The sequence below is a fragment of the Orycteropus afer genome, unplaced genomic scaffold, assembly GCF_000298275.1.
Source record: "Orycteropus afer afer isolate SDZICR_OR568_19922 unplaced genomic scaffold, OryAfe1.0 scaffold00366, whole genome shotgun sequence".
NCBI lineage: Eukaryota > Metazoa > Chordata > Mammalia > Tubulidentata > Orycteropodidae > Orycteropus > Orycteropus afer.
The window spans coordinates 777,852-801,503 of record NW_006921953.1 but is presented as its reverse complement, the minus strand read 5'-3'; the positions used below and the strand labels follow the sequence as shown (position 1 = coordinate 801,503).

Below are 23,652 nucleotides of genomic sequence, written 5' to 3'. Positions count from 1 at the left end.
CCCCACTAATCCATAGAGGCTGTTGGAACCTCTTTGAAGGTTGGGAGAGATACCATCAGGGAATTTCTGGTTTGCCAGAAAACTTGGTTTGCCCTGCTGTCTGCTCTCCCTCCCTTCCCCTCCCTCCAGCCTCTGATCCATCCTGGCCCAGTCATTCCCCAAATCTATCTCTTGCTCTGAAGAAAATCCTTGTGCTCTCCCCAAGAGCTCCAAATGACTTGTCCCTTCCTTCTTTTGGGTCACCTCCCCAGGAAGACCTTCCCTGACCAAGTAACCAAAAGTCTCTTTCCCTCCCCTGGTCACTCTCTAACTTCTAATTCTGCCTTTTTAAATTTTTTTAAAAAAATTAATAACCATCGTTGCTTTTGGAACCACACTACATATTTATTGGCATATTTCCTTTCTCCCACATTGTAACATGAATTCCACCAGAGCAGGACTTGGCTTGTTGTGCTGTGGATAGTCCTCGAACTAGTTCTGGGGCTCAGTTGCTATTTGCCACAAAGCTGAGTGATTGGCTAAGGACTGTTCTATGTGGTGTGGGCTCCAAACTCACTCAACCAGGCCTGATCGGGCTCCAGGGCTAAGAGTACACTGGGAGGGGGAAAACTTGAACTTGAAGACATTTCCTCTTGCATTTGTTCCAAGCAGCTCTGCTTCTGGACACAGCGGCTAAGAAGGGTGTCATCATGGGATGGCAGGAGAATGGCCTTGACAAACCCAGAATCCAAAGTGGAGGGGCCAGGTGGGGTAGTGGGAGCTGAGAAGAAGCCAAGCAAGACTGGCTTAGGGAGGAGGAGGAGGAGATAGGTGGGACCTCCCTCTGGATGGAGTCTCTGTGGACAGATGTAGGGCTGGTAAAGGTTGTGAGCAGTAAGAGTGCCAGGGTGAGATTGGGAAGGGGGATCAGCAAGGCTTAGGGGGGATTGGGCAGGCTAGAGCCCCCAGGCCCCTTGGGAAGCTGAGGGAGAGCATTGCCTGGACTGGGGCGAAGAGGGAGAGCTAGGGAGGGCTGGCCTCCATGTGGTTGGAGGCAGGGAACCTGGCTATACCAGCAGGGCTCCCTCCTGGATGTCAGTCTGTTTCTTTCCAGGTGCAGAAATGCCTACAACAGTTCATGGTGACAAAGGCACAGCTCCAGCAGATCCAGGACAGCCTCCTAGACTCCATGGAGCAGGCACTGATGGGACACAGTGGCCCCATGCCTGCTGTCCGGATGCTGCCCACATATGTGGGCTCTACCCCACATGGCACTGGTGGGTGGCTAGGCCTGGAAGGGGTGCTGGTCTGGAGAGGGGAATCCTTTATTCCTGTCTCCCCTCCTAAGGTCCCTTGACCAGACTCTGCAGTTATAGGAATGTTTGTGGGAGACAGTGGCTCTGTATGCCTTTATGTGACTTGCTTGTCCCCAGAGCAAGGAGACTTTGTGGTGCTGGAGCTGGGGGCCACAGGGGCCTCAATGCGTGTTCTGTGGGTGACTCTGACGGGCACCAAGGGGCGTAGAGTGCAGCCTAGGAGCCAGGAATTTGTGATCCCCCCAGAGGTGATGCTGGGCCCTGGCCAGCAGGTAAGCATTCCCAGCCCAGCCTCTGGGGACTGGGGCTGGCAGTGGGGCACACGATGGCTGAGCTGAGCACCCATATATCCCTCAGCTCTTTGACTTCGCTGCCCACTGCCTGGCTGAGTTCCTGGAGGCACTCCCTGTGGGCAATCAGTGTCTGCCGCTTGGGTTCAACTTCTCCTTCCCTTGTCACCAGACAGGCCTGGACAGGGTGAGGTGGAAAGGGCACAGGACAGTGGTTGTGGGGGCGGGGGATGGAATGCAGCCCCAAGAAGACCTTTGAAAAGGTGACCTGGCTTCTCTGCCTCCAGAGCACCCTCATTTCCTGGACCAAGGGCTTTAGGTGCAGTGATGTGGAAGGCCAGGACGTGGTCCAGTTGCTGAGAGAGGCCATCAAGAGGCAGGGGGTGAGTGTGGGCAGGTGCCCTAGGAGGGCTGCCCATATGACTGGGTCCTAGGCCTGGACCATACAGGCTGAGTCTGTGTTTCTGGGATGCCCGTGCCAACACTAACCCTCACTCCACACAATACCTTCCTTCTCTGTTCATATCCTTTATCGGGTTTATCCCTGAGGAAAATTTGCCACTATTTCCATTTTACAGATAAAGAAACTGAGGCTGAAAATCCAGTTGCCATAGATTTGACCCTGACTCATGATAACCCCATGTGTGTCACAGTAGAATGTGCTCCATAGAGTTTTCAATGGCTGATTTTTTGGAAATAGATTGCCAGGCCTTTCTTCTACAGCTCCTTTGGGTGGATTTGAACATCCAGCCTTTTGGTTAGCAGCCAAGTATGTTAACAATTTGTACTACCCAAGAACTCCAAACTGAGGCCAGGGAAGGTCAGATACGTGTTCAGGACCCTGTGGGAAAACAAAGATGAAAAGACTCTGGCCCTGTCCTTGAGGATCTCCTAGTCTAGTAGGGACAGCATTCCCATATAAGCATGTCACTCTTGAATGACTCTGGGGGCACCAAGGTAGGAACACCTGTCACCTGCACAGAGGCTTGAAGGAGGGGTTTGCTGGTTGCATAAGCTGTAACTGAACAGGTGATCTGATCTCAAGAATGGCATGTGCAAAAAAAAAGGCTGGATGCTTGAGAAAGTGGGAACTGCCTGTGAGCAGAGGTAGGAGTTAGGGCTCAGAGGGTGAGACTTGGGGAACCAGGCCAGGAGGAGAATAAGGGCAGTGAATATGCAGCATTTATTTATTTATATAACTTTGTGTTGTAATTTGGGTGAAATTTTACAAAGAAGATTCATTTTACATTCAACAGTTCATGTACATTGTATTTTATGACACTGATTACAGTCCACAGGATGTAACAGCTCTCTTCCCACTTCCTCCCAGTAGTTACCCTTTCCCTGTGTCCTTCCTGCCTATGCATTCCTAAATGCTCAATATTTAAGGAGACCCTCCTGTTCAAGTTTGGCCTTGTGGGGAACACCATTGCTCAGAGGTGATAGCTAAGGTTGGGAGCCACAGGACCCCTGAGGACTGAGTTCAGGAGGGAGGAGTAGAGGTGGGTGTAAGAGGGAGGAAACCCCCTAGGGTAGAACCTAGAATGTATGTGAGACAGAAAAGTGTGCTCATCTGTGTCTAATGGGCCTGGGCATCTCTCTCACACTGGGCAACTCCACCCCACCCATCCACCAGGCCCCTGACTTCTGTCCTATCCGTTGTGTAGACCTCCAACCTCGATGTGGTTGCTATGGTGAATGACACAGTGGGCACCATGATGGGCTGTGACCCAGAGCTTGGGCCATGTGAGATCGGGCTTGTTGTAGGTGAGTGGGGCCATTCGCAAAGTGGGTGGGGGCAGTTGGGGGTGGCTGTTTGGTGAGGAGACTCTGACGGGGTTGTCTCTACCAGACACTGGCACCAATGCCTGTTACATGGAAGAAGCACGGCATGTGGCAGCACTGGATGAGGACCGGGGCCGTGTCTGCGTCAGCATTGAATGGGGCTCCTTTGGTGATGATGAAGTCCTGGGGCCATTGCTGACCCCCTTCGACCGTGCTCTGGACCAGGAGTCTCTGAATCCTGGTGCCCAGAGGTGGCCCTGCCTTACTGCTTTGGGGCCCTCACTGCTCTGTTTCCCAGCCCTGGGCTCTGCCTGTCCCGCTATGCTCAGGCCTTTAGACTCTTGCCTCACACTAACTGTCTCCAGGGAGCTCCCTGAGGGCCCTGGCTGGGTGCAAGGAAGAAAGGGCTTAAGGTTCTAGAACCCTGAGTTCTCAACCTTTGGCATCCTTCCCTGTGGACTCTGGCTGGTGCTAACAGGGGTTGGGGGCTGGAGGGTAACTGAACAAAGTGTTCCTTGACCTCCTCTGGGCCCTGCTGCTCCTGCAGAAGGTCCCTGAACCTAACTCAGGCCAGAGGGGCACTAGGGTCTGGTCAGGTACCCACTTGCCTCCTAGGAGGTCTTTGCTTCTGGAGCCTCCCATTTGAGGACCCCTCAGAAAATGTGGGGTTTCTTGGAGGCTGAGCCTGCTGGGCTGAGGGCTTAGGAAAGGCTCTGTCCCATTGTTCTTCCCACCTCCAGATTTGAGAAGATGATTGGGGGCCTATACCTGGGTGAGCTGGTGCGGCTGGTGCTGGCTCACCTGGCTCGGCGTGGGATCCTCTTTGGGGGCTGTACTACCCCTGCCTTACTGAGTCAAGGCAGTGTGACCCTGGAGCATGTGGCTGAAATGGAGGAGTGAGTGGGGAGAAAGAAGGGGGGGTCTTGGGCCAGGTCAGGTGCTGTGTCCCCCAAGAGGCCATGGACTTCCATTGAGGGTGAAAACTGGGAGGTTCTGGGCTACTGAGCCGCAAACCTGTGCCCTGTTCCTCCCCAGCCCCTCAACTGGGGCAGCCAGAGTCCTCGCTGTCCTGCAGAACTTGGGTCTGAGACCAGGGCCCTCAGATGTGGAACTCATACAGCATGTGTGTGCAGCTGTGTCCACAAGATCTGCTCGCCTCTGCGCTGCTGCGCTGGCTGCTGTCCTCAGCCGCCTCCAGCACAGCCGGGAGCAGCACACACTCCAGATTGCCGTGGCCACTGGAGGCCAAGTGTTTGAGCGACACCCTAGGTATTGTGGATGTGCTGTCCTGTGTGAGCAGGTGGTGTTAATGTGCATATGTGGTGGTATACACACAGAGGGCCCCCATTATGTACCATGACTACACATGCATGTGAAAGCTGAGTGTACAAATGGCACCCAAACAGAAGAGGGTTTGGTGAGATGATCGGCTGCCTGAGAGGCGAAAGGAGAGGCCAATGCTTCTCTCTCTGTGTGGAGGGTGGGAGCTGTGTATGGTTGGTGCCTAGAACACATTTAGGGTGGAATTGGTTCACGGTGACAGGGCCTGGGGGTCGGGGTGGTGCTGAGCTGGGTGTGCCCATGTATCCACAGGTTCCACAATGTCCTGCAGGAGACAGTGATGCTCCTGGCCCCTGAGTGTGACATCTCTTTCATTCCTTCTGTGGATGGGGGTGGCCAGGGTGTGGCAATGGTGACTGCCGTGGCTGCCCGCTTGGCCGCCCACCGGCACCTGGTGGAGGAAACACTGGCACCATTCCAGCTGGACCAGGAGCGGCTGGCATCAGTGCAGGTCCAGATGCGGGAGGCCATGGCCAAGGGACTCCGTGGGGAGGCCTCCTCCCTGAGCATGTTGCCCAGCTATGTCCGTGCCACACCCGATGGCAGTGGTGAGACTTAGCTCACTGTGGGGCCAGAATATGGACCCCTGGGGATTGCAGAGTGTGACAAGCTCCATCCTGACACTCAGAGTCTCTGTCCCACAGAACGTGGAGACTTCTTGGCCTTGGACCTTGGAGGAACCAACTTCCGGGTCCTCCTGGTGCGTGTGGCTGCTGCAGGTGTGAAGATCACCAGCCAGGTGTATGCTATCCCTGAGTGCGTGGCCCAGGGCTCTGGGCAGCAGGTACCCACAGCCTGAGCCTGATGCTGGGGCAGGGGATGGCTGGGTGGGACCCAGTGACTGACCCGGACACTCCTGCAGCTCTTTGACCACATCGTGGACTGCATCATGGACTTCCAGCAAAGGCAGGGCCTGGGTGGGCAGAGCCTCCCCCTGGGCTTCACCTTCTCCTTCCCGTGCAAGCAGGTCGGCCTGGACCAGGTGAGGGAGAGAAGCCCAGGAGAGTAATCTCCAAGGCCTCCCTTGATGGATTGGGCAGGAGGCCAGGGGTGGGGTGTGAGTGGCCTGAATTGAGGGGTGGGGGAGGCAGAGGCACTGCTGGGTTTCTTCTGCATTTGACCTCAGTTTCCCCAAGTGAAAGTGACATGATGAAATGGCTGAGTCCAGGGCCATGATGAAGCCTGGGGAGGAAAAGGACATGATACCCATGGGAACCACCAATGGGCAGGAGAGTAGAGCCAGGGCTTGGGGGTAGGGGCACTTGCTTTCAGGACAGGCAAGATGCAGGGCTGGTGACCATCCCAATTATAGCATGGTGCCCTGGCCTGGACCGTGTGGGGAGTGGCACTGGCTCTGTGTGTCTAGGGGTCTGTGGTGGCACAGTGTCTTTGCCCTGTTCCCCCTTCCACCCTTCCTTGCTGCCTTCTCAGGGCTTGGCTCTGTACTGGATACCCAACTGGGGCAGCAGAGAAGCATGTGGTAGTCTGGAAGCAGCACCCTGTCAGTACACACCTCTGTGTGTCCTGAGATGTGTGTAATAAATTATTAGGTAGACACACAGATCTAGCCCCTGCAGGCATTAGGCCAGGCTCCCAGGACTCTCTTCACTTTCCAGCTTTTACCTAGATGCCCACCATTGATTCTGAGACCCTAGTGGTCACTGGAAGCTTTAACTATCTGGACTCCACCTAGCCTTGGGGTGGTGTACACCCTCTGACCCTATGCCCTACTCTGACCCGCTCTGACCTGGGACGGCTTTGGGCTTTCTATGATGTGCTGCTCTATGGGTCGTGTGATTGGCATTGGTCTCTCTCTCAGTCGGCTCTGCTTTGGGCTGAGTGTGCTCATTCTTTTTGATCAGTCCTTATAAGGTGCAGAAGCACAGACCCAGGTGTGCAAGAAGTGTGGCCTCATTCATTTTCCTATAATTGAACTTAATTTCCACGTTGAACTCCCAGGCTTTGAGAGTTGATGACTTAGTGTTGACCCACTCAAGGACCCCCTTCCCAAGCAGAGGCTCTGTTCCAGAGAGGCTAGGCACCCAGGCAGGTGGAATACTACCTGGGACCCTCTCAGCTGCATACTATCCTGCTGCTATATACAGCATGCAAACACTTGGGGACCAATGAGATGACCCAGGCCCCAGCTGTCTGGACCTCCCTCTCCCACTGCCTTCCTCAAGTCTTCACATCTCCCTGGGTATTACCTGGAGAAGCTGGACAGAGGCCTCTTCTGCTCTCAGATCACCCAATTCTCTGTCTCCTCTCCACAGTGAGGCTCAGTCTAGGGTGGGAGGGCACAGGATATCTTTCTTGGGGGCTCCCACAAACCTAACTCTGGCTCTCCCTCTACTTCCCCTTCCCCAGTCTGGGGCATCTTTATCTCGTCTGGGAGCCAGAGGCTCCACTACTCCTTCATGATCTGATCTCCCCTAGACTGGTTCTCCTTCATCCTCTTCTCACTGCCTCTTTTCTCTGTGTTTGATTCAATGAGCATAGAACATTTTAGCTGCTGTCGAGATGGAAAAAGGGATACTAGTAAATATCATTGGGAAAACAAGTTGGTTAATATTTCTAAAATATCCTGCCCCAAAGACATCCAGACCTCCTCCACAAGCTCCTATTTCAGGTAAAGACTCCCATTGGCCACAGAACTGTTCCTGCTCCCCTCCCACTCCCTCAGAGGAGGTACACCAAGAAAAGAACATTCCTGGGTGCAGTCATACCCTTCTTGCTAAGTTCACTATTTGTTTAGTTTCTCACAAGAGAGCCTCATTGATCTTGCCCCCTGATTCTGCCCAAGTGTCTGGGTTCTGGCTTTCCTACCTGTCTTGCACTCATCTCTGGAACACAAGAGCCAAATTCCAATGAATGTGGCTCTGTCCCCCACTCCGAGCATTCCTGCTTCTCAAGTGACTCTCCCAAGTTCTTTCTGCAAGAGTGGAATCTGCTGTCATTAGGACCTCTGAGCCATCTCTGTCCTCTCTTCTCAAACACACAGCACTCACTTTCCCATCTCTACTCATTCCTAACCCAATTATGCAGGGCCATTCCATCTGGGTAAATGTCTTAAAACTCTCAGACTATCTGAGCATCCTGGAACTAGTAATAGAAGACAGTGGTCAGTGCTTTTTAGTAGGTTTCTTTACACTGAAAACCTCCTGGGAAAAGAGAAAGGAGCAGAGGGCAAGGCCTTGAACCACACATGGCAAACTGGAATGGATCTTCCTTGGGGTAGGGGGGAAATTGGATGTGTGGTGGGAGTTAGGCTTTGAACAGGCAGAGTAAACTTCCACTGCTGTAAGGGGCCTCCAGCTTCCTGTCCTCCTCGGTCCCACCCCAGGGCATCCTCCTGAACTGGACCAAGGGTTTCAATGCATCAGACTGTGAAGGCCATGATGTCGTGGCTCTGCTGCGGGAGGCCATTGGTCGCAGACAGGTAAGAGCCTCTAGGGGTCCCTGGTGGGAAGGGGATTGCAGCAGGCCTTAGGGGAAGCAAAAGGTCTCTGGCTTTCTGAGAAAGGGACCCTCTACAGTAGAGACCTCTGAGTCCAGCACTGGTTGCCATGACAACTATGTTGCCCAGCAACCAGCAGCATCCTTTTGTGTGCAGGCAGTGGAGCTGAAAGTGGTTGCCATTGTCAATGACACGGTGGGTACCATGATGTCCTGTGGCTATGAAGACCACCGTTGTGAGGTTGGCCTCATTGTTGGTAAGGAGGAGGCCCTGCTCTTTTGTGTTCCTACTGCCTGAAGTTAGTTCACTGCCTGACATTGATTCCTCAGAGTGGATGTCTCCTGGCATTGGGGATGTGGGATCATTCCCATCCTATCCAGTGGATCACTGGAAGGTACAGCTGGGCTAGGAGTCTGGAGCTTGGGATTCTAGCCCAGCTCAGCCACTGTCTCAGTCATTTAAACTCTCTGAACCTCAGTTTGTAAATTTGTAAAATGAACCTGGGCTTTTGGATGAAATGCCTGGGGATCTACTTCTAAAAGATCTGTCATTGAAAAACCCTGTGGGACACAGTTCTACTATGACACACATGGGATGGCCATGAGTCAGAACTGACTAGATAGTAACTGATGGTTTTTTTTTTAATCTGTATGACCTTGAGTATGTTACCTGTTTCCTTGTCTCTAAGATGGACATAAAGAGGTCTGGTGACATAGGGGGTGAAGCATTTGGATGCTAACCAGAAGGTCAGTGGTTCAAACTCACCAGCTGCTCCATGGGAGGAAGTAGAGGCAATGTACTTCTGTAAAGATTTACTGCTTTGGAAAACCAGTGGAGGTCGCTAAGAGTTGGAATCCACTCAATGGCAATGGTTTTTTAAAGATGGACGTAATGATAAAGCCTGTCTCAAGGGGTTGTAAGGATAAATGAGGGGGCAAATGTGGTGTGTGCCTTGCTCAGGGTATGCACTCCAAGTTTGGAACTCAGTGATGTGGGGCAATGAGCTAGAAGGGCCCAGCATCCACTTCAATATTGCAAGGTTCAAGTCTTTATTAAGCACCTACCCTGTGGCCAGCTGAGGGCTGGATGATGGGGCAGAAAGACATATAAAAGAAGGGGAATCCCTGCTTTCTTGGGAAGGGCTACCCAGTAGGGAGTTGAGCCCAGAGCAGCAAGTGGCTGTTAGAGAGGTGACACTGACTCCAAACAGGGTGGCCAGATTCCAACAGGGCCAAGGTCAGGAAGGAAAAGGTCCTGGGATGAGAAGGGATTAACAAAGCCTAGGAAGGGGTTGGCTTTGGAGGGGAGGAGGGTTACCCCACAGCTCCTTGGATGTGGATCTCTTAGAACATGAGACAAACAGCAGCCCCCCAGTGGCCTGACATGTGGCAGTAGGTCAGCACAGCCACACCCTGATCTCTGTATGCATAAACAATGGGATGGATGGGTTCCAGGTGAGGGCCAGCAAGAAGACCTAGAACTGAAATGTGTTGGGAATAGGAAAGAGACCCCTTTACACAGTATGGGCCCACTGCCTTGAATGCCTTTTCCTTTCTGTGCTTCTTGATGTTAAGATGTTATTCAAACATCACCTCCTCTCTGGAGTTTTCTTGACCCTCTGGGCTCCCTCATGCTCTTTGTGCTTCTCCTAGGACCCATGCAGGCAGCAGTAGAGCTGGTTATTCACTGCCATCCTCTCGCCAGACTGTAGAGCTCCTCCCATGTGATTTCTTACAAGGTTCCCAGCTCCTGGCCCAGAACCTATGTTTGAGGGCCTGGGAGGCTGATCTTGAGAGTTGGGGCTTCTTACTTGCAGACAGTGGAGATCTGTCACATGACCCCCAGGGAATAATATGAGGGGAATTGTAGAATGAGCATTCTGGGTTGGCATGGCAGAGGCACTAATGGTAGGGCATTGGGAAAAAAGAAGGACCAGGACTGGACAGACAACAGGTTGAGTTTGGGGAAATGGAGAGGTCAGGAAGGAGTCCCAACTGTGCACTGGTAGTGGTAAGGGCTCAGAGGGGCTTAGTCCCTGCCAGTTAATGGCTCCTACCTAATTTGGCCTCTATAGGAACGGGTACCAATGCCTGCTACATGGAAGAGCTCCAGAATGTGGCAGGTGTGCCTGGGGACTCTGGCCATATGTGCATCAACATGGAGTGGGGCGCCTTTGGGGATGACGGCATGCTGGATGTGCCTATCACCTGCTTTGATGCAAGTGTGGACAGAGAGTCCATCAACCCTGGCAAGCAAAGGTGGGCTGAGCCTAGGCAGCAGGGGCTAGTGGTAGCTGGCACTGGCAGCAGTAGTGGCTGATGGAGTCTCCTGTGTGTGTACACATGCACACATGTTCACACAGGTTCGAGAAGCTGATCAGTGGCATGTATCTGGGGGAGATCGTCCGCCATATCCTGTTGCATTTGAATAGCCTTGGTGTGCTGTTTCGGGGCCAGCAGACCCAGTGTCTACAGACCAGGGACATCTTCAAGACTAAGTTCCTATCAGAGATTGAAAGGTACCTGTGGCATGCATCCACCTACCCTACCCTACTCCCAAAAACCCTATCTCCATGGTGGGTGGAGCACTGGGGGTGGTCTGCCCTGGAGGATAGACATGAAAGGAGTCCTGGGGGGAGCTTCCAATGCACAAACCCCACCTTTCTGCCCCTCCACCCCTCGCCTGCTCCCCAGCGACAGCCTGGCCCTGCGGCAGGTCCGAGCCATCCTGGAGGACCTGGGGCTTCCTCTGACCTCAGATGACGCCCTGGTGGTCCGAGAGGTGTGCCAGGCGGTGTCCCGGCGGGCTGCCCAGCTCTGTGGGGTGGGTGTGGCTGCCGTGGTGGAGAAGATCCGTGAGAATCGGAGCCTGGAGGAGCTGACAGTGACTGTGGGTGTGGATGGAACCCTCTACAAACTGCACCCCCAGTGAGTGTGGGAGCCTGGGCTGGGCAGGGAGGCAGGGCAGCTGGGGCCAGCTGGCCTAGGCTCACCCTAGCCTCTGCCCTCCCAGCTTCTCCAGCCTAGTAGCAGCCACTGTGCGAGAGCTGGCTCCCCGCTGTGCAGTCACCTTCCTGCAATCAGAGGATGGCTCTGGCAAAGGTGCAGCCCTGGTCACTGCCGTCGCCTGCCGCCTTGCCCAGGCAGCCCAAGTCTGAAGATGTCTCTAAGAACCATGAGGTCTCAGCCCCAGCCTTGCTGCACCAGGGCCCAGGCCCAGGCTCCCCACAGCTGGGCTCCCCACCCCAGGACCCCTAGACTATCCTGTGTGTGACCCCTTGGAGGCCACCCAGCCTCTGCCCATAGCTTTCCATGAGAGAAGTAGCACTCAGGTTAGCAATATATATATATAATTTATTTACATTCATGTCCGCTAAAATCCCTACGCGCCCCGGCGGCCGGACAAGGCTGTGTACATAAGGCCAAGTGTAAGTGCATGAATGCACTTAAGACGGAGTCAGGACACAAGCTTCACACGGTGGCCCGCATGGGGCTTGGCCAGCCCCAGGACGGGCACGCCTGGCACACACACTCGCCATTGCCCAGCACGGGGCTCCCATTGCATATTCACACACCCCACCAGGCAGGGCACCTTGCGGCTGGGGCCTGGGGTCGGGGGTTAGGGGTACGGGAGAGCCACCCAGTGTCCCTGGTGGTTGGGAGCAGGGCAGCATGTGAGAGGCAGATGTGTACAAACACTGGGGGGCGTGAGGGACGTGTGCGAGACCCCGGTGCACAGGAGTGAGATGTGACGGTGGTGGAGGGCGTCCGCACAATGGGTGCATGAGCCAGGCATGTGCACGTGCCTGTGTGTGGTCATGTGCCTGAGTCCAGAGGCCTCTCCTGCCCGCCCGGCCATGCCCTTGGTCCCGCAGCCTTGGAGCGGGCCCCTCAGATGTGCCCCTACCCAGCAGGCACAGAAACGTTTGCATAAGGTCCAGCTCAGGCAGGAGGCGGGGCTGTGGCCCGAGCCCAGAGTGTGCGTGCATGTCCGTGTGCATGCGGGGCCCTGGCCAGGGGCAGAGGAGAGGTAGCATCACACGCACAGACACACACACGAATGGGCTGGGCCTGGCCTGGCTCTGGGCACTATCTCCCCAGGCCCCAGGGGCTGGAGCAGAGTCAGAGCAGGTGGCAATGCCAGCCTGGCCAGGCAGGCCATGGAGGGCGAGAGTGTGGGCAGGATCTGAAGGACCGGCATTAAGGGATAGCATCAGCCAGAAGGGGGCCTGTCCATGAAGCTCTCCCTAGAGTGGGGGGAGGGTCCCTGCCTGGCGTCTGTCTGTCCCTGGTGGGTGCCAAAGCTGGTGAGAATGTAGGCGTTGGGTGCCCAGTGGCCTCAGCACTCGGCCTCTGACACCGTGAAGAGGCCAGAGTCTGGTTGTCCCAGTCCGGTCACAGCTGCGGCCAGCTGGCTGAGGTTGCCGTTGGGAAAGTGCCGTGCCTCCCACAGGTTGAGGATCATGGCTGTGGGACTGGGCTTGGAGGCAAAGAAGCTAAGATGGCTGTGAAGGGGAGAAGAGCCCAATCAGCAGCCTGGCCTCCACCCAGGCTGCCTGCCTCCTGCCCCAGCCCCAGCCCACCCACCCAGCCCATCCAGGGCAGGACTTCCCTATTGCCAAGCACCGGGGTGGCTAGTGGACATGGTCCAGCCCCCCAGGGTATGGAACCTGGGCTTCCTGTTTCTTTCCCCTTCTGCCCCGTCCACCCAGCTGGGCTGTAGCTGGCCCTTGAAGGGCCTGTCTCTGCTGGCCCATCTCCACCCACCTGTCCAGGTGGAGTTTCTGGGCTAGAGTCCGCCAGTCAGCACCCCGGCTGCAGGGCGGGTCTAGGCTGGTAATGATCTTCTGCCGAATGAGGAAGGGGATCTTGAAGGCACTGGGGCCCACCAGGGCGGGGACCCCCCCTTCACTCTCCAAAGCCAGCAGCTCTGCAAACCTTGTGTCCTGGAGAAGGGAGAGGTGGAAGGCCTGTTAGAACTTTCAAAGCTCAGCCTCACTGCTGCCTCCTGACAGAGCCTTCCCAGGCAAGGGACTGGTGCCAGGTGCTTAGCTTCCACTAGCTCAGAGGTGCAGTGACTTGCCCAGTCACACATCAGTGGCCCCACCATTACCCCTCCAGGTTGCCTCTGCCTGGCCCGTTAACCATAACTGCCTTTGTTCCACACACACCGTTCCTCACTGCTGCCTGCTAAACCCCTACTCATCTACCAGATGAGGTACCTGCTTAGGGATACCCTCCAGGTCCCCAGGTGGGCTCTTACCTGCCCCCTACTCCTTGTTCCCCATCCTTTTCAACTGGCTTCCCAAGTCCTAATGCATTTGTTTGTATTTGCAGCTGCACCTCTCTCCCCCAGGAGACTGGGTAGCTACCAAGGGCTTCCCAGGAGGAAGTGTGCCTGGGTGGGCTTGGTGGCAGGGGCAGGCAGGGTAGGCCCAGAGTGGGGAGCATCCTGGGGGTTTGGAGCACACACACGGCAGCATTAAAGTTCCCCCTCTTGCCCACCTTGGTGATATTGTAGTTAACGTTGAAGCTCTGCCCGTCGCCCTCCACCTGCCACACCCACACCTTGCAGGCCAGCTCACTGGTGCTGGGGCTAATGCGCTCCAAGGTGAAGGTACAGTGCAGGTACTGCTGCGTGCCATTCCAAATGTGATAAAAGGGGATCTCCTGGGGAGGAGGAGCAGAGGGGAGGCACCTCATCAGATGTGCCCAGCCCAGGTATGCCCAGCCCCAGGCATGCTGAGAGCTGGCCTGCAAGCCCAGACCTCACCTGGTAGCTGACGAGCAGCTTGCTCTTCCACAGGGAGCTGGGCACGTCGTGGATGGACAGGCGCAGGTTGTGGTAACTGTCCTTGAAGTGCAGGACTCGGGGCTCCTGGATCAGCTGGCCCCCCAGCTGCTTCTCTAGCTGTACCACCTCCTGTGGCACCCAGGCTGGTCAGCTGGGTCTGAGGGGCCCCTCCCACCATCCACCCACCTTAGCAAGGAGGCTTCCATGCCCAGGAACCCTGGGGTGGTCAGCCCCAGTACCCTGCCACCCCAGTGGCAGGGCTGGTGAGGTGGTGGTACCTTGAGGGCATCATGGGTGTCATGCAGGCAATAGACCCGGATGTTGTACTCAAGTGAGGTGCAGGCCATGGGTGCAAACAGGAGCAGCCTGAGACGCTTGGCTGCAGCCACACTGAGGGCCTCTCCCACCAGGGCAAAGCGGCCCAGCTGCTCGGTGAAGATGTAGCAGGAGCCAGCCTCCAGCTGGCAGTAGTAGAGATGGGAGGGTGCCTCCTCACCCAGGTGCAGTACGTCCTGCAGGCAGGTCTGGTGGTCAGCACAGCTGGCCCTCTCAGCCCTCAGGCCACTGTGCTCAGAAGTGGCTGAGAGACTCGGGGGATCAGAGATGGCTGCATGGCTGCATCTCCACTTTGAGACCAGTGTTGGGGGTCTGCGGGTGTGGGGACTCCCCTGGCTCACCTCCCAGCTGCCCTCACATGACTGCTTCTTGAGGCGCAGGCTCCAGCTCTCAGGACTGGGCTCCCCACAGTGGTCCATGGCAAGGATGACAGGCCGTGTGAGCAGGACTCCAGGGGGCCCGCAGCTAACGATGGGACTCAGCAGGGTCTGACAGCCAGCTAGGGGCAACCTCAAGTGGGGAAACAGGGGCAGGAAGGGAGAGGTGTCAGCGGGCCATCCTGGGGGCAGGGCCTGAGGGGTCAAGACAGAGCATTCCAGGGTGGAGGTGTGGAGCTGGGTGGGCTCGGGGCAGCTCTTCCCCTACTCTCCCTTCAGGCCAGGCCAGACCAGACGGGAGCAGTGGTAGGGAGGAGGCATCGTGGTGAGGGAAGGCAGAAGGCGGGACCACAGGAACCACCCACTGCACCCTTTGTAGCACTGCCCATGCCCACACCTCACATCCTCGGGCTTGTGCAGTGTGAGGTAGATCTCGTAGATCTTCCCCCGGGGTATGGCATCTGGGGGTATGAGAAGGCTGATCCCTGAAATAAGACAGGGGAACCAGAGCTGACCTGCTGCAAACATATTACACCCCCCACACCCCATGCAGTAGGGGAAAACTGCCTGTGCCAGCCTGCCCTTGGAACAGAGGAGCCACAGGGACCACCATGCTTTCCAACCAGGTCATACTAACTGAGCAGCTCCCCCACTACAGCATGATGCAGGGTCACAGGAACCCCAAAAGCAGCTGAGAGAACTCAGGGGAAAAACATGCCTCATTAGCTTTAGCACAGAAAATTCTGCAGAAATGGTCCCAGGTGTATCACACCTAGCTGTCACACAGAAGGCACTGGGTGTGACCTGTTTATAACTCTTCACTGCCCCCTAGATAAAGTCCAGTTCCCTGGTCTGACATGTGAGGCCCATTACCTCTGGCCCAGCCTGTGCAGTATCCTCAGCCATTCCAGACCCACTGCCTTGAACACACCTCCATCTGTCTGGGTGCTCTGCCCCCTGCCCTGCTCAGGGTCCTCCTTCCCCACTGGTGGCCACCTCGGGGAACTCCTGAACACTGTGTGCTTTTGTTCCTTGCTGGGCAGCCCTCCCTGGTCTGGAAGTTGTTTTAGACACTTTCTTGTTTGAGCTGATTGACCTTTGTCCCCAGTATCTTTTGGAGTCTGGAGAACTATGTCAAGAAGTGTCTGCTGAGGAGGACTGATTCTAGGCAGGAGGCAGTGAGTCAGAACACAGCAAGGACAGGGCTGGGGTGGCAAAGAGTGGTCCTGCCCCCTGATTTCCTTCCCTTTGAGGATAGTGTTATGTGTCCCCTCCAAAAGATAGGCTGAAGTCCTAACCCCTGTCCTTGTGCATGTGACCTTGTTTGGAAATAGGGGTTTTGAAGATGTTATCAGTTACCGGAGGCCACACTGGAGTAGGGTAAATCCTAATTCTATATGACTAAACCAAACCAAACCAAACTTACTGCCATCAGTCAATTCCGACTCATAGTGACCCCCTTTGGGTTATCGAGGTGGTAAATCTTTACGGAAGTAGGTTACCCAGTCTTCCTTCCAGGGGGTGGTTGGTGGGTTTGAACCTCTAACCTTCTGGTTAGCAGTCAAATGCCTTAGGCACTAGACACCACCAGAGCTCCTTTCCTATATGACTAAACTCACTGCCGTTGAGTTGATTCAACTCATAGTGACCCCTCCTTGGGTTTCCAAGGCAGTATCTCTACAGAAGTAGATTGCCCAATCTTCCTTCCGAGGAGTGGCTGGTGGGTTTGAACTACCAGCCAGTGTCCTCATAAAAGAGAGGAAGAAGCATAGAGACACACAGAAGGAAGATGTCACGTGAAGACGGAGGCAGAGATAGAGTTATTCTGCAGCTGCAACCCAAAGAACACCTGGGGCTCCCAGAAGCTGAGAGAGACAAGAAAGGCTCTGCCCCTAGAGCCTTCAGAGAGCATGTCCCTGCTGACACCTTGAATTCAGACTCCAGCCTCCAGAATTGTGGGACAATAAATTCCTATCCTTATGCCTCACCTACTTTGTGGTACCATGTTGCGGCAGCCCTAGGAAACCAACACAGACAGGGAACCCCTATCTCAGGAGGGGCCTCTGAGGCTCAGGATGGGTGGAGGGGAAGACATTCTATGACTTTACCCCCACCAAATGCAACAGTATATGCATAATCTTCAGAATGGAAAACCCTGGAGAAGAACTAGGCTGGAATACCACTATGTTATAGGAAACAAGAGTCCAGGAGAGGGAAGCCACTGGTTCACAGCTTCCCTTCCCCTCACCACCTCCTGATTCTAGCTGTAAATGTCAGTGACAATCCCAGACATTCATGCCTAAGTTATTAGTGGTGGTGGTGGACGAACACACATAAATACTAACACAAGTACTCTGGAAGTCAAAAGACCTGCTCCCATGAAGCTCTCAATTCAGTGGGGATAAAGACAAGTTCACTGCAGGAAAGGGCACTGGGAATTGGGGGAGAAAGCTCCATGGTGTGGCAGCTACTGCCTGAGGAAGACAGAGAACCTACTGTGATGCCTGGCCCTCTTTTCAGAGATTTATATGTACCACCTCCTTTCAGTGTCCTAACAGTCCTGTGAGGAGTCCCTTAACACCCTCATGTGCAGAAGGCACAATAGGCACAGAGAGGAGAAGCTGTCTAGACCAAGACTTGAAGGGGAAACCACAGATCTGCCAACTGCAAGGGGTGGGCAGAGGGATTCTCATGCAAAGGTGTTATTGACTGAATTGTGTGTGTTGGAATCCTAACCCCTATACCTGTGTATATGATTTAATGTAGTATAATATAATCACCTTCCATAATGCAATTCAATGTAATCAAATGGTCAGTTAAGGTCATACTAGTGTGGTGGTGCAGTGCGTAGGGCATATGACTGCTAACCAGAAGGTTGGCACTTCAAAGCCACCAGCCACTCTGCAGAAGGAAGATGCTGTTGCTGTGTTGCTGTTATTTGCCATCGAGTCGGCCCCTACTCATAGCGACCCCTCCTTGGGTTTCCAAGGCAGTATCACTACGGAAGTAGGAATGCCCAACCTTCCTTCTGAGGAGTGGCTGGTGGGTTTGAACCTCCAGCCTTCTGGTTAGCAGTCAAGTGCCTTAGGCACTATGCTACCAGAGCTCCTGCAGAAGGAAGATAGGGCAATCTATTTCTGGCAATCTATTTCTGTAAAGATTTACTGCCTCGGAAACCCAATGGGGGTCACTATGAGTCAGAATTGACTAGATGGCAGTGAGTTTGGTTTGGTTTGGTTTTAGTGTAGAATAGATCCTAAGTCGAATCCCTTTGGGTTACATAAAGAGCAGCATAGAAAAGACACACACACACACACACACACACACACACACTCTGGGGAAGACACCACTTGAGGCTCTTCTACAAGCCAAGGAACAAGGAACACCCAGACCACTGACATGGAAGGAGTCTATACGACCAAGACTCCGATTTGGAGTTTTAGCCTCCAGAACTGTGAGTAAGTAAGTTTCTGTTCTTTATAGACATCCACTTGTATTTGTTTACAATAGCACTGGGTAACAAAGGCAGAAGGGCTGGTGGCAAAGGGCAGCATGTGTGTTTGGGGTGCTGAGCCGATCTTGGCTGTGCATGCAGAAGAGGGCATGGGGACAAAACTAGAGACAGCAAAAAGACCAGAGGTTGTCAGGAGCTCAGGGAGAGGGGGAGGGATGGATAGGGTATTTTTAGGGCTGTGATACCGTTCTGTATGATACTGTCATGGCAGACACTTGACATTATGCTTTTGCCAAAGTAAGATTGTACAACACACAGAGTGAAGCCTAATGTCAGTTAGGGACTTTAGTTAATAATCATGTATCCATATTGGGTCATCATCAGTAACAAATGTCCCATAGGAATGCAAGATGTGAATAACAGGAGAAATATTACGAATGGGGGAGAGGAAGAGGTAGATGGGAAACTCTGTACTTTCTGTGCAATTCTTCTATAAACCTAAAACTGCTCAAAAATTTAAGTCAATTAAAAAAAAAAAAAAAAACACAAGCGTGCATATGAATGAGGCTGCCACAGCCAGCGGGCAATGGGCCATGGTAGACTCCAGCAGGGGAAGGGCATGATCAACTCCGGCATCCATGAGTTGAATGTTCAGAGTGGGGAACTGGGTGGGAGAGGTGGCCTTGGGAGAGGTGGCAAGAGAGAGACCCTGGGGTGGGAGGCAGCAGAGCTGCAGAAACTGTTTAGGAGAAAGAACATCAGGGTGTGGCATTTGACTGAAGTTAGTGTGGGGTGGGGTGTGGGGTGCGAGTGGGCAAGTGAGGAGGAGCAGGAAGTCAAGGTGACCCTAATTTTCTGGCTTGACCAACTAGACTGAGCTACCTGTGAGGTGGGGAAAACCATGAGGAGGCGGTTCTGGGGGCGGGTGGGAGACAGTTCTGTTTTAGGCACAAGGAATTTGAGGTGCTGTGAGACAGGCAGATGGAGCTGCCCAGGAGGTGGCGGACGATGCTGGCGCCCTCCAGGAGGCTGCCAGCTGGGAGTGGAGGAGTGGGGTGAGGATTCAAGCCCTGTCTGTGGGCGAGGTCGCTGGGGAGGAGGTAGCCAGCAGGGAGCTCTGAGGAGTACGTACATTTAGGAAACAGGTGCCAAGAGCAGCAGAAAAATCAGGAGCCCAGAGGCCACCGAAGTTGAGGGAATTGAAAATATCAGGGCAGGAGTGGCCAGAAACTGTCACAATGGCTTCCAAGTGGTGATGGCAGGAAGGCAGGATGTATGGGTGAAGGGGGCCCCATGGCCCTCTCTGTGGCAACACATGCTGTTTTGCCAGCTTGCACGAGTGTGTGAGCTCCTTGGGGCCTGGGCCTGGGCCTGTCCCATCTCTTGAGCCTCAGATTCCAGCACAGAGCCTGGCACAAAGACTGGCTGGCTGTGCCCACAAATGGACAGTACTTCTGTGTCCTCTTGTCACAAAAGGGAGAGAGTTCCTCCTGTACAGTGACCCTCCTGCCACACACTCTCTGGGTTCTCTGTAGTTCCATCCTCTTTACTTTCTGGCATTGGCCCTGACTCAGCTTGGTGGGGGTGATGTTGAGGGCCACAGAGGACCCTCTTGGCTGTGCTGTCCTCCTCCAGAAGGGAAACAGAGGTTGGGCTTGCCTCTCTGACTTTCCCAGGGCCCTCTGGGACTCTCCTACCTGTGTTCGGGATCATCAGCCGGCCCCCGAGGAAGTTGAAGGTCCCATAGGCCATGTTGCTGGTGCCACGGGGCAGAGAGCGGAAGTAGTTCTGGGTGGAGAGGCGGGAGACAAAGTCCTCGGCCTCGGAGGTGGGTGAGCTATGGTGCAGCGTGTGGCGGCCACCGCCCAGCGGACTGAGCAGATGCCCATTGGAGAGCTGGAACTTGGGGCTGGGCCCGTCCTGCCGGGGACACAGGCTGCCCTGGTAGGTGGTGGTGGTGGTGCTGAGGTCAGGCTGGATGGTGAGCAGATGGGGGTTGTCTGCAAGCACCAGGACATACTCAGGGTAGGTCCCCAAGTGCCTCCCTGCCCGGTGGCCCTTGGCTGGGGGCCTGCCGGGGAGGGTGTGCTAGGGGTGAGGGTTCGTACCTGCTTTGCTGGGCTTAATGCTGACAGGCTGGAAGCCTGAGGTGAGGATGGATGAGTCGGCCACATCTGAGTCCAGTCCCTCCTTCTTGCGGCAATAAACCAGGATGAGGACGAGCAGCAGCAGAACCAGGCACACAGCCACTGCGATGAGACCCACATAGAGGGCCACGTCCTCAGGGCCAGAGGCAGCTGCAGGAGAGAGGTGGCCTTGGGAGAGGCAGAGAGCAGGGCTAGCCAGTTAACTGCAGGAGGCTGGGAAGCAGGGGCCATTGGTCTGTATCCCCAGAGGAAGGGGTCTACACTCCCCAGGGAGTTAACCATTGCTGCACAAGCGACATTAGCTAGGGGAAGGTAGCCTGGGGCATGGAGCCAGCAAGTGAAGATCTGAATCCTGGACTGCCACTACCTTGCTGTGAGCTTTTGAGCAAACCATATCTCCTCAAGGACTTGGGATCCAGGTTGAGTTTGGTACCAGAATGGAGGAAGGGGAGACCTACTTTCCCAGAGCAGCCTGGGGCACCAACTGGGGCTGGCAGTGAGCTCCTGAGGTCCCCAGAGCAGCCCCTTCCTGGGCGGGCTTGTCCATCTGGTATGTGGGAGGTCCCTGAACCAGAAGCAAGGGAGGGAGGGCTATTCTCCTTGTCTGTCCTCCCCAGGCCTGGGGTATGGGGAGGAGGGGGTGATTGACTGCTTGGAGGGAGCTATATTGATTTTTAGAAGGGTTTTGCATAATGGAAGAAATGTCCATCAGAAAAGAATTGACACAGATAATTAGGTTTTTAATTGAAAGAATGGGGGAGGGTGTGTTCCAGACAAAAAAATCCAACTGAGATATTTAATTGTTAGTTATGGCCTTGTAATTAACAGGCCTCACAAGCCTGGTATCCCCACAGGACATGTGGGTGCACTGGGGGCAGTGTTGCTGAAGCTGCAGGAGAGGAGGGGACCTGGATGGGTAGCTGGGACTAGGGATTTGGGTGAGTGTGTGCAGATGGGTGTGTAAAGGTTCCAGTGTGAGGATTTGTCAGGAGAGGTGGTTGGGTGGTGGGAGATATTAGGCACCTTTGTGTGTGCACATAAATGGGTGTGTTAGGGATGAGAGATCCCCAAGGGCCCTGTGCTTTGGAAAGTGAGTGCAGACTTGGCAAAGGAATGACTGTAGCCACTACCTGCTCAGGGTGGGGCAGTGAGAAGCTGGGAGCCCAAGGAGCAGGGCAACACTGGTCATTTGTGGAGAGGACTCTGGAGTGGGGAGGACTCACTGTGCACACAGAGGTCACTGGTGCAATTGCGGGTGTCTAGGTCAGAGCCTGGGCACTCCTCGCCTCCATTTCGGGGTGCAGGGTCAGAGCACTCACGGCTCCGCCAGTGGGTGCAGTCGAGCCCGCAGGCTGACCACTTGCTCCATGGACTCCAGCTGCCATCCACTGCACATAAGAGACAGACCCAGACAGAGGGGGGATGGCATAGTCAGCTAGAGTGGCCAACCCAGGCTGTCTGTGCTATGGCCCTGCTGGGCGTCCGGAGCAGGCAGGACGAGCTGGCTGGGCCCTGGTGTGCAAAGCCAGGTGTAGGCCCACCAGTGTGCACCTGCCTGGTGTCCAGCTGGCCTCAATGACACATGCTAATGAAGGAAGGGGGAGGCACAAATGATACCAAGGGCTGCTTGCTCTGCCCACATCAGGGAGGCTGTCCAGCCCCAGGCTATGAGGGCTCTCGGGCCTATAATGACCCTTGTAAGCCTAGGCCCAGGCTAGGTCCTGCAGGCCCAGGCTGAGCCCTTACCTGCCCCACGCCGAGTCCTAGACCCTACCCTCCAACTGCAGCCCAACCTCATCTCTATATTGAGATACTGCATTGCAGACTAAGCCCCGACCCTGGACACAGACCAAGCCCTGTCTCAACCACAGGACGGACCCAGTCTTGGCCTTGGGCAGTCTGGCAGTGGGCGTGGGCAGGTGGGATGGAGCCATGGGTGGGCAGGCTGGTGGCGAGATGGAGCCGGGCACGGAGATGGCGTGGTGAGAGCGATGCAGGGGCGGTGGCCACGGGTACCTGGGCACAGGGTGGCGCAGGCTGTTTTCTGGACATTCTGCCCCTCACAGAAGGCGCCCCCGTTGAGAGGTGCCGGGTTGGTGCAGCTCCGGCTCCGTTTCTGCCAGCCACGCCCACAGCTGGCACTGCAGATGGACCACTCGGTCCACGTCGACCACCCACCGTTCACTGGCCGGACAGAGAGGGACTGGGGTCAGGGAGCAGGGGCCTCTTGGACATGCTGGCCCAGGGGTAGGGCATGGAGGGTGAGAGCTCTGAGCAGGGGCCAGGGCCTAATGGGAGGCTGCTGTAACTGTGCCAGGAGAGGAGCTTGGAGGGAGGTCACCCTCATGCCTGCTAGCTCCCAAGGGGGTAGCAGCACCCTCCTCTCACCCTCCATGCCCAGCCCCTAGCCCAGGCACATCAGCTCAGCCTTTCATGGGGTGACTCCTGCACCCTCCCTCTGTCTACTCCTGGAGTGCCCTGGACTCTAGACTCTACTTCTTACCCAGGGGACACAGGATGTGGTCTGCTATCTTTTCTAGACTCCCATCCTGTTCCCTCTGCACAATGCCCCCTGCCTGTATATGACAAACCTTCTAGAAAGTCAAAAAATCATCTGGCCACAGATGTCCACTACTCTGCCCAGCATGTCCCTTGGCCCCACAGCCCCAGCCAGTGCTTTTCCTGGTGTTCCAGTCAGGCCAGGCTCCATGGCCTCCTCCCCAACCCATTTACATACCACCCTGGCCCCATGGCTACTTGTGATGACAGGGGACCCCCCCACCCGGTCCACTGGTGCTAGGGCCCACCGTAGACGATGACAGCTGCAGAGGCACTGCGGCGGCGTGCCACAATGTTCTTGGCCACACAGGTGTAGTTGGCTGTGTCAGCCAGGCGGGCCTGCCGCACCACCAGACTGTGCTCCCGTGTGATGTACACGTTGGGGTCCAGTGCTGGGTCCACCAGGTCCTCGTTCCGGAGCCATTCCACCTGGATGAGGGAGCCGGATTACTACAATGTCTGCCCAGCAGCCCCATCCAGAGACCCTGTCTGCCTGGGGAATGGGGCACCTGAGCCCAGCTCTCACCTGGGCTGGGGGGATGCCCTCTGGTGGGCGGCACGGCAGCACAATGCCCTGCTCCAGAGACACCTCTTTGGCCAGCGGCTCCTGCTCGAAGTTCTTACGCAAGTCTGGGGGAAGAACCAGAGTGTCCCCTGTCCCAGTGCCTCAGCTCATGGTCCAGCCCAGCCAGCTCTGTCCAGGAAGGAGGAAGTGCCAGGTACCCAGGAGGGAATGAGGGAGCCCGGCAGCATCCACAGGCACTTCCTCCAGCCACCAAGCCAGGACGATGAGGTTTAGGGACTGGAGCCCCTCCTCC

At 55.3% G+C, this 23,652-nt stretch overlaps 2 protein-coding genes across 2 annotated transcripts in view; one reads left to right on the top strand and one right to left on the bottom strand.

Annotated features, from left to right (window-relative positions):
* Window positions 1-11,325, top strand: part of HK3 (hexokinase 3) — a 15,163-nt gene extending 3,838 nt beyond the window's left edge. Inside the window, exons 2-18 of the mRNA XM_007952980.1 lie at window positions 1,094-1,256; window positions 1,413-1,567; window positions 1,653-1,772; window positions 1,873-1,968; window positions 3,253-3,352; window positions 3,438-3,621; window positions 4,111-4,266; window positions 4,406-4,639; window positions 4,964-5,259; window positions 5,356-5,495; window positions 5,574-5,693; window positions 8,055-8,150; window positions 8,325-8,424; window positions 10,243-10,426; window positions 10,531-10,686; window positions 10,862-11,095; window positions 11,181-11,325. Coding sequence (XP_007951171.1) covers window positions 1,094-1,256; window positions 1,413-1,567; window positions 1,653-1,772; window positions 1,873-1,968; window positions 3,253-3,352; window positions 3,438-3,621; window positions 4,111-4,266; window positions 4,406-4,639; window positions 4,964-5,259; window positions 5,356-5,495; window positions 5,574-5,693; window positions 8,055-8,150; window positions 8,325-8,424; window positions 10,243-10,426; window positions 10,531-10,686; window positions 10,862-11,095; window positions 11,181-11,325 — 2,679 coding nt within the window. The remainder of the gene's footprint in view (window positions 1-1,093; window positions 1,257-1,412; window positions 1,568-1,652; window positions 1,773-1,872; window positions 1,969-3,252; window positions 3,353-3,437; window positions 3,622-4,110; window positions 4,267-4,405; window positions 4,640-4,963; window positions 5,260-5,355; window positions 5,496-5,573; window positions 5,694-8,054; window positions 8,151-8,324; window positions 8,425-10,242; window positions 10,427-10,530; window positions 10,687-10,861; window positions 11,096-11,180) is intronic.
* A 1,181-nt stretch (window positions 11,326-12,506) lies between these two features.
* The window catches only part of UNC5A (unc-5 netrin receptor A), a 72,788-nt gene continuing 61,642 nt past the window's right edge, over window positions 12,507-23,652 (bottom strand). Inside the window, exons 4-15 of the mRNA XM_007952939.2 lie at window positions 23,361-23,464; window positions 23,083-23,263; window positions 21,499-21,663; window positions 20,237-20,425; window positions 19,826-20,128; window positions 15,072-15,159; window positions 14,639-14,807; window positions 14,240-14,473; window positions 13,941-14,090; window positions 13,673-13,837; window positions 12,935-13,113; window positions 12,507-12,672 (exon numbers count right to left, since the gene is read on the bottom strand). Coding sequence (XP_007951130.1) covers window positions 12,507-12,672; window positions 12,935-13,113; window positions 13,673-13,837; window positions 13,941-14,090; window positions 14,240-14,473; window positions 14,639-14,807; window positions 15,072-15,159; window positions 19,826-20,128; window positions 20,237-20,425; window positions 21,499-21,663; window positions 23,083-23,263; window positions 23,361-23,464 — 2,093 coding nt within the window. The remainder of the gene's footprint in view (window positions 12,673-12,934; window positions 13,114-13,672; window positions 13,838-13,940; window positions 14,091-14,239; window positions 14,474-14,638; window positions 14,808-15,071; window positions 15,160-19,825; window positions 20,129-20,236; window positions 20,426-21,498; window positions 21,664-23,082; window positions 23,264-23,360; window positions 23,465-23,652) is intronic.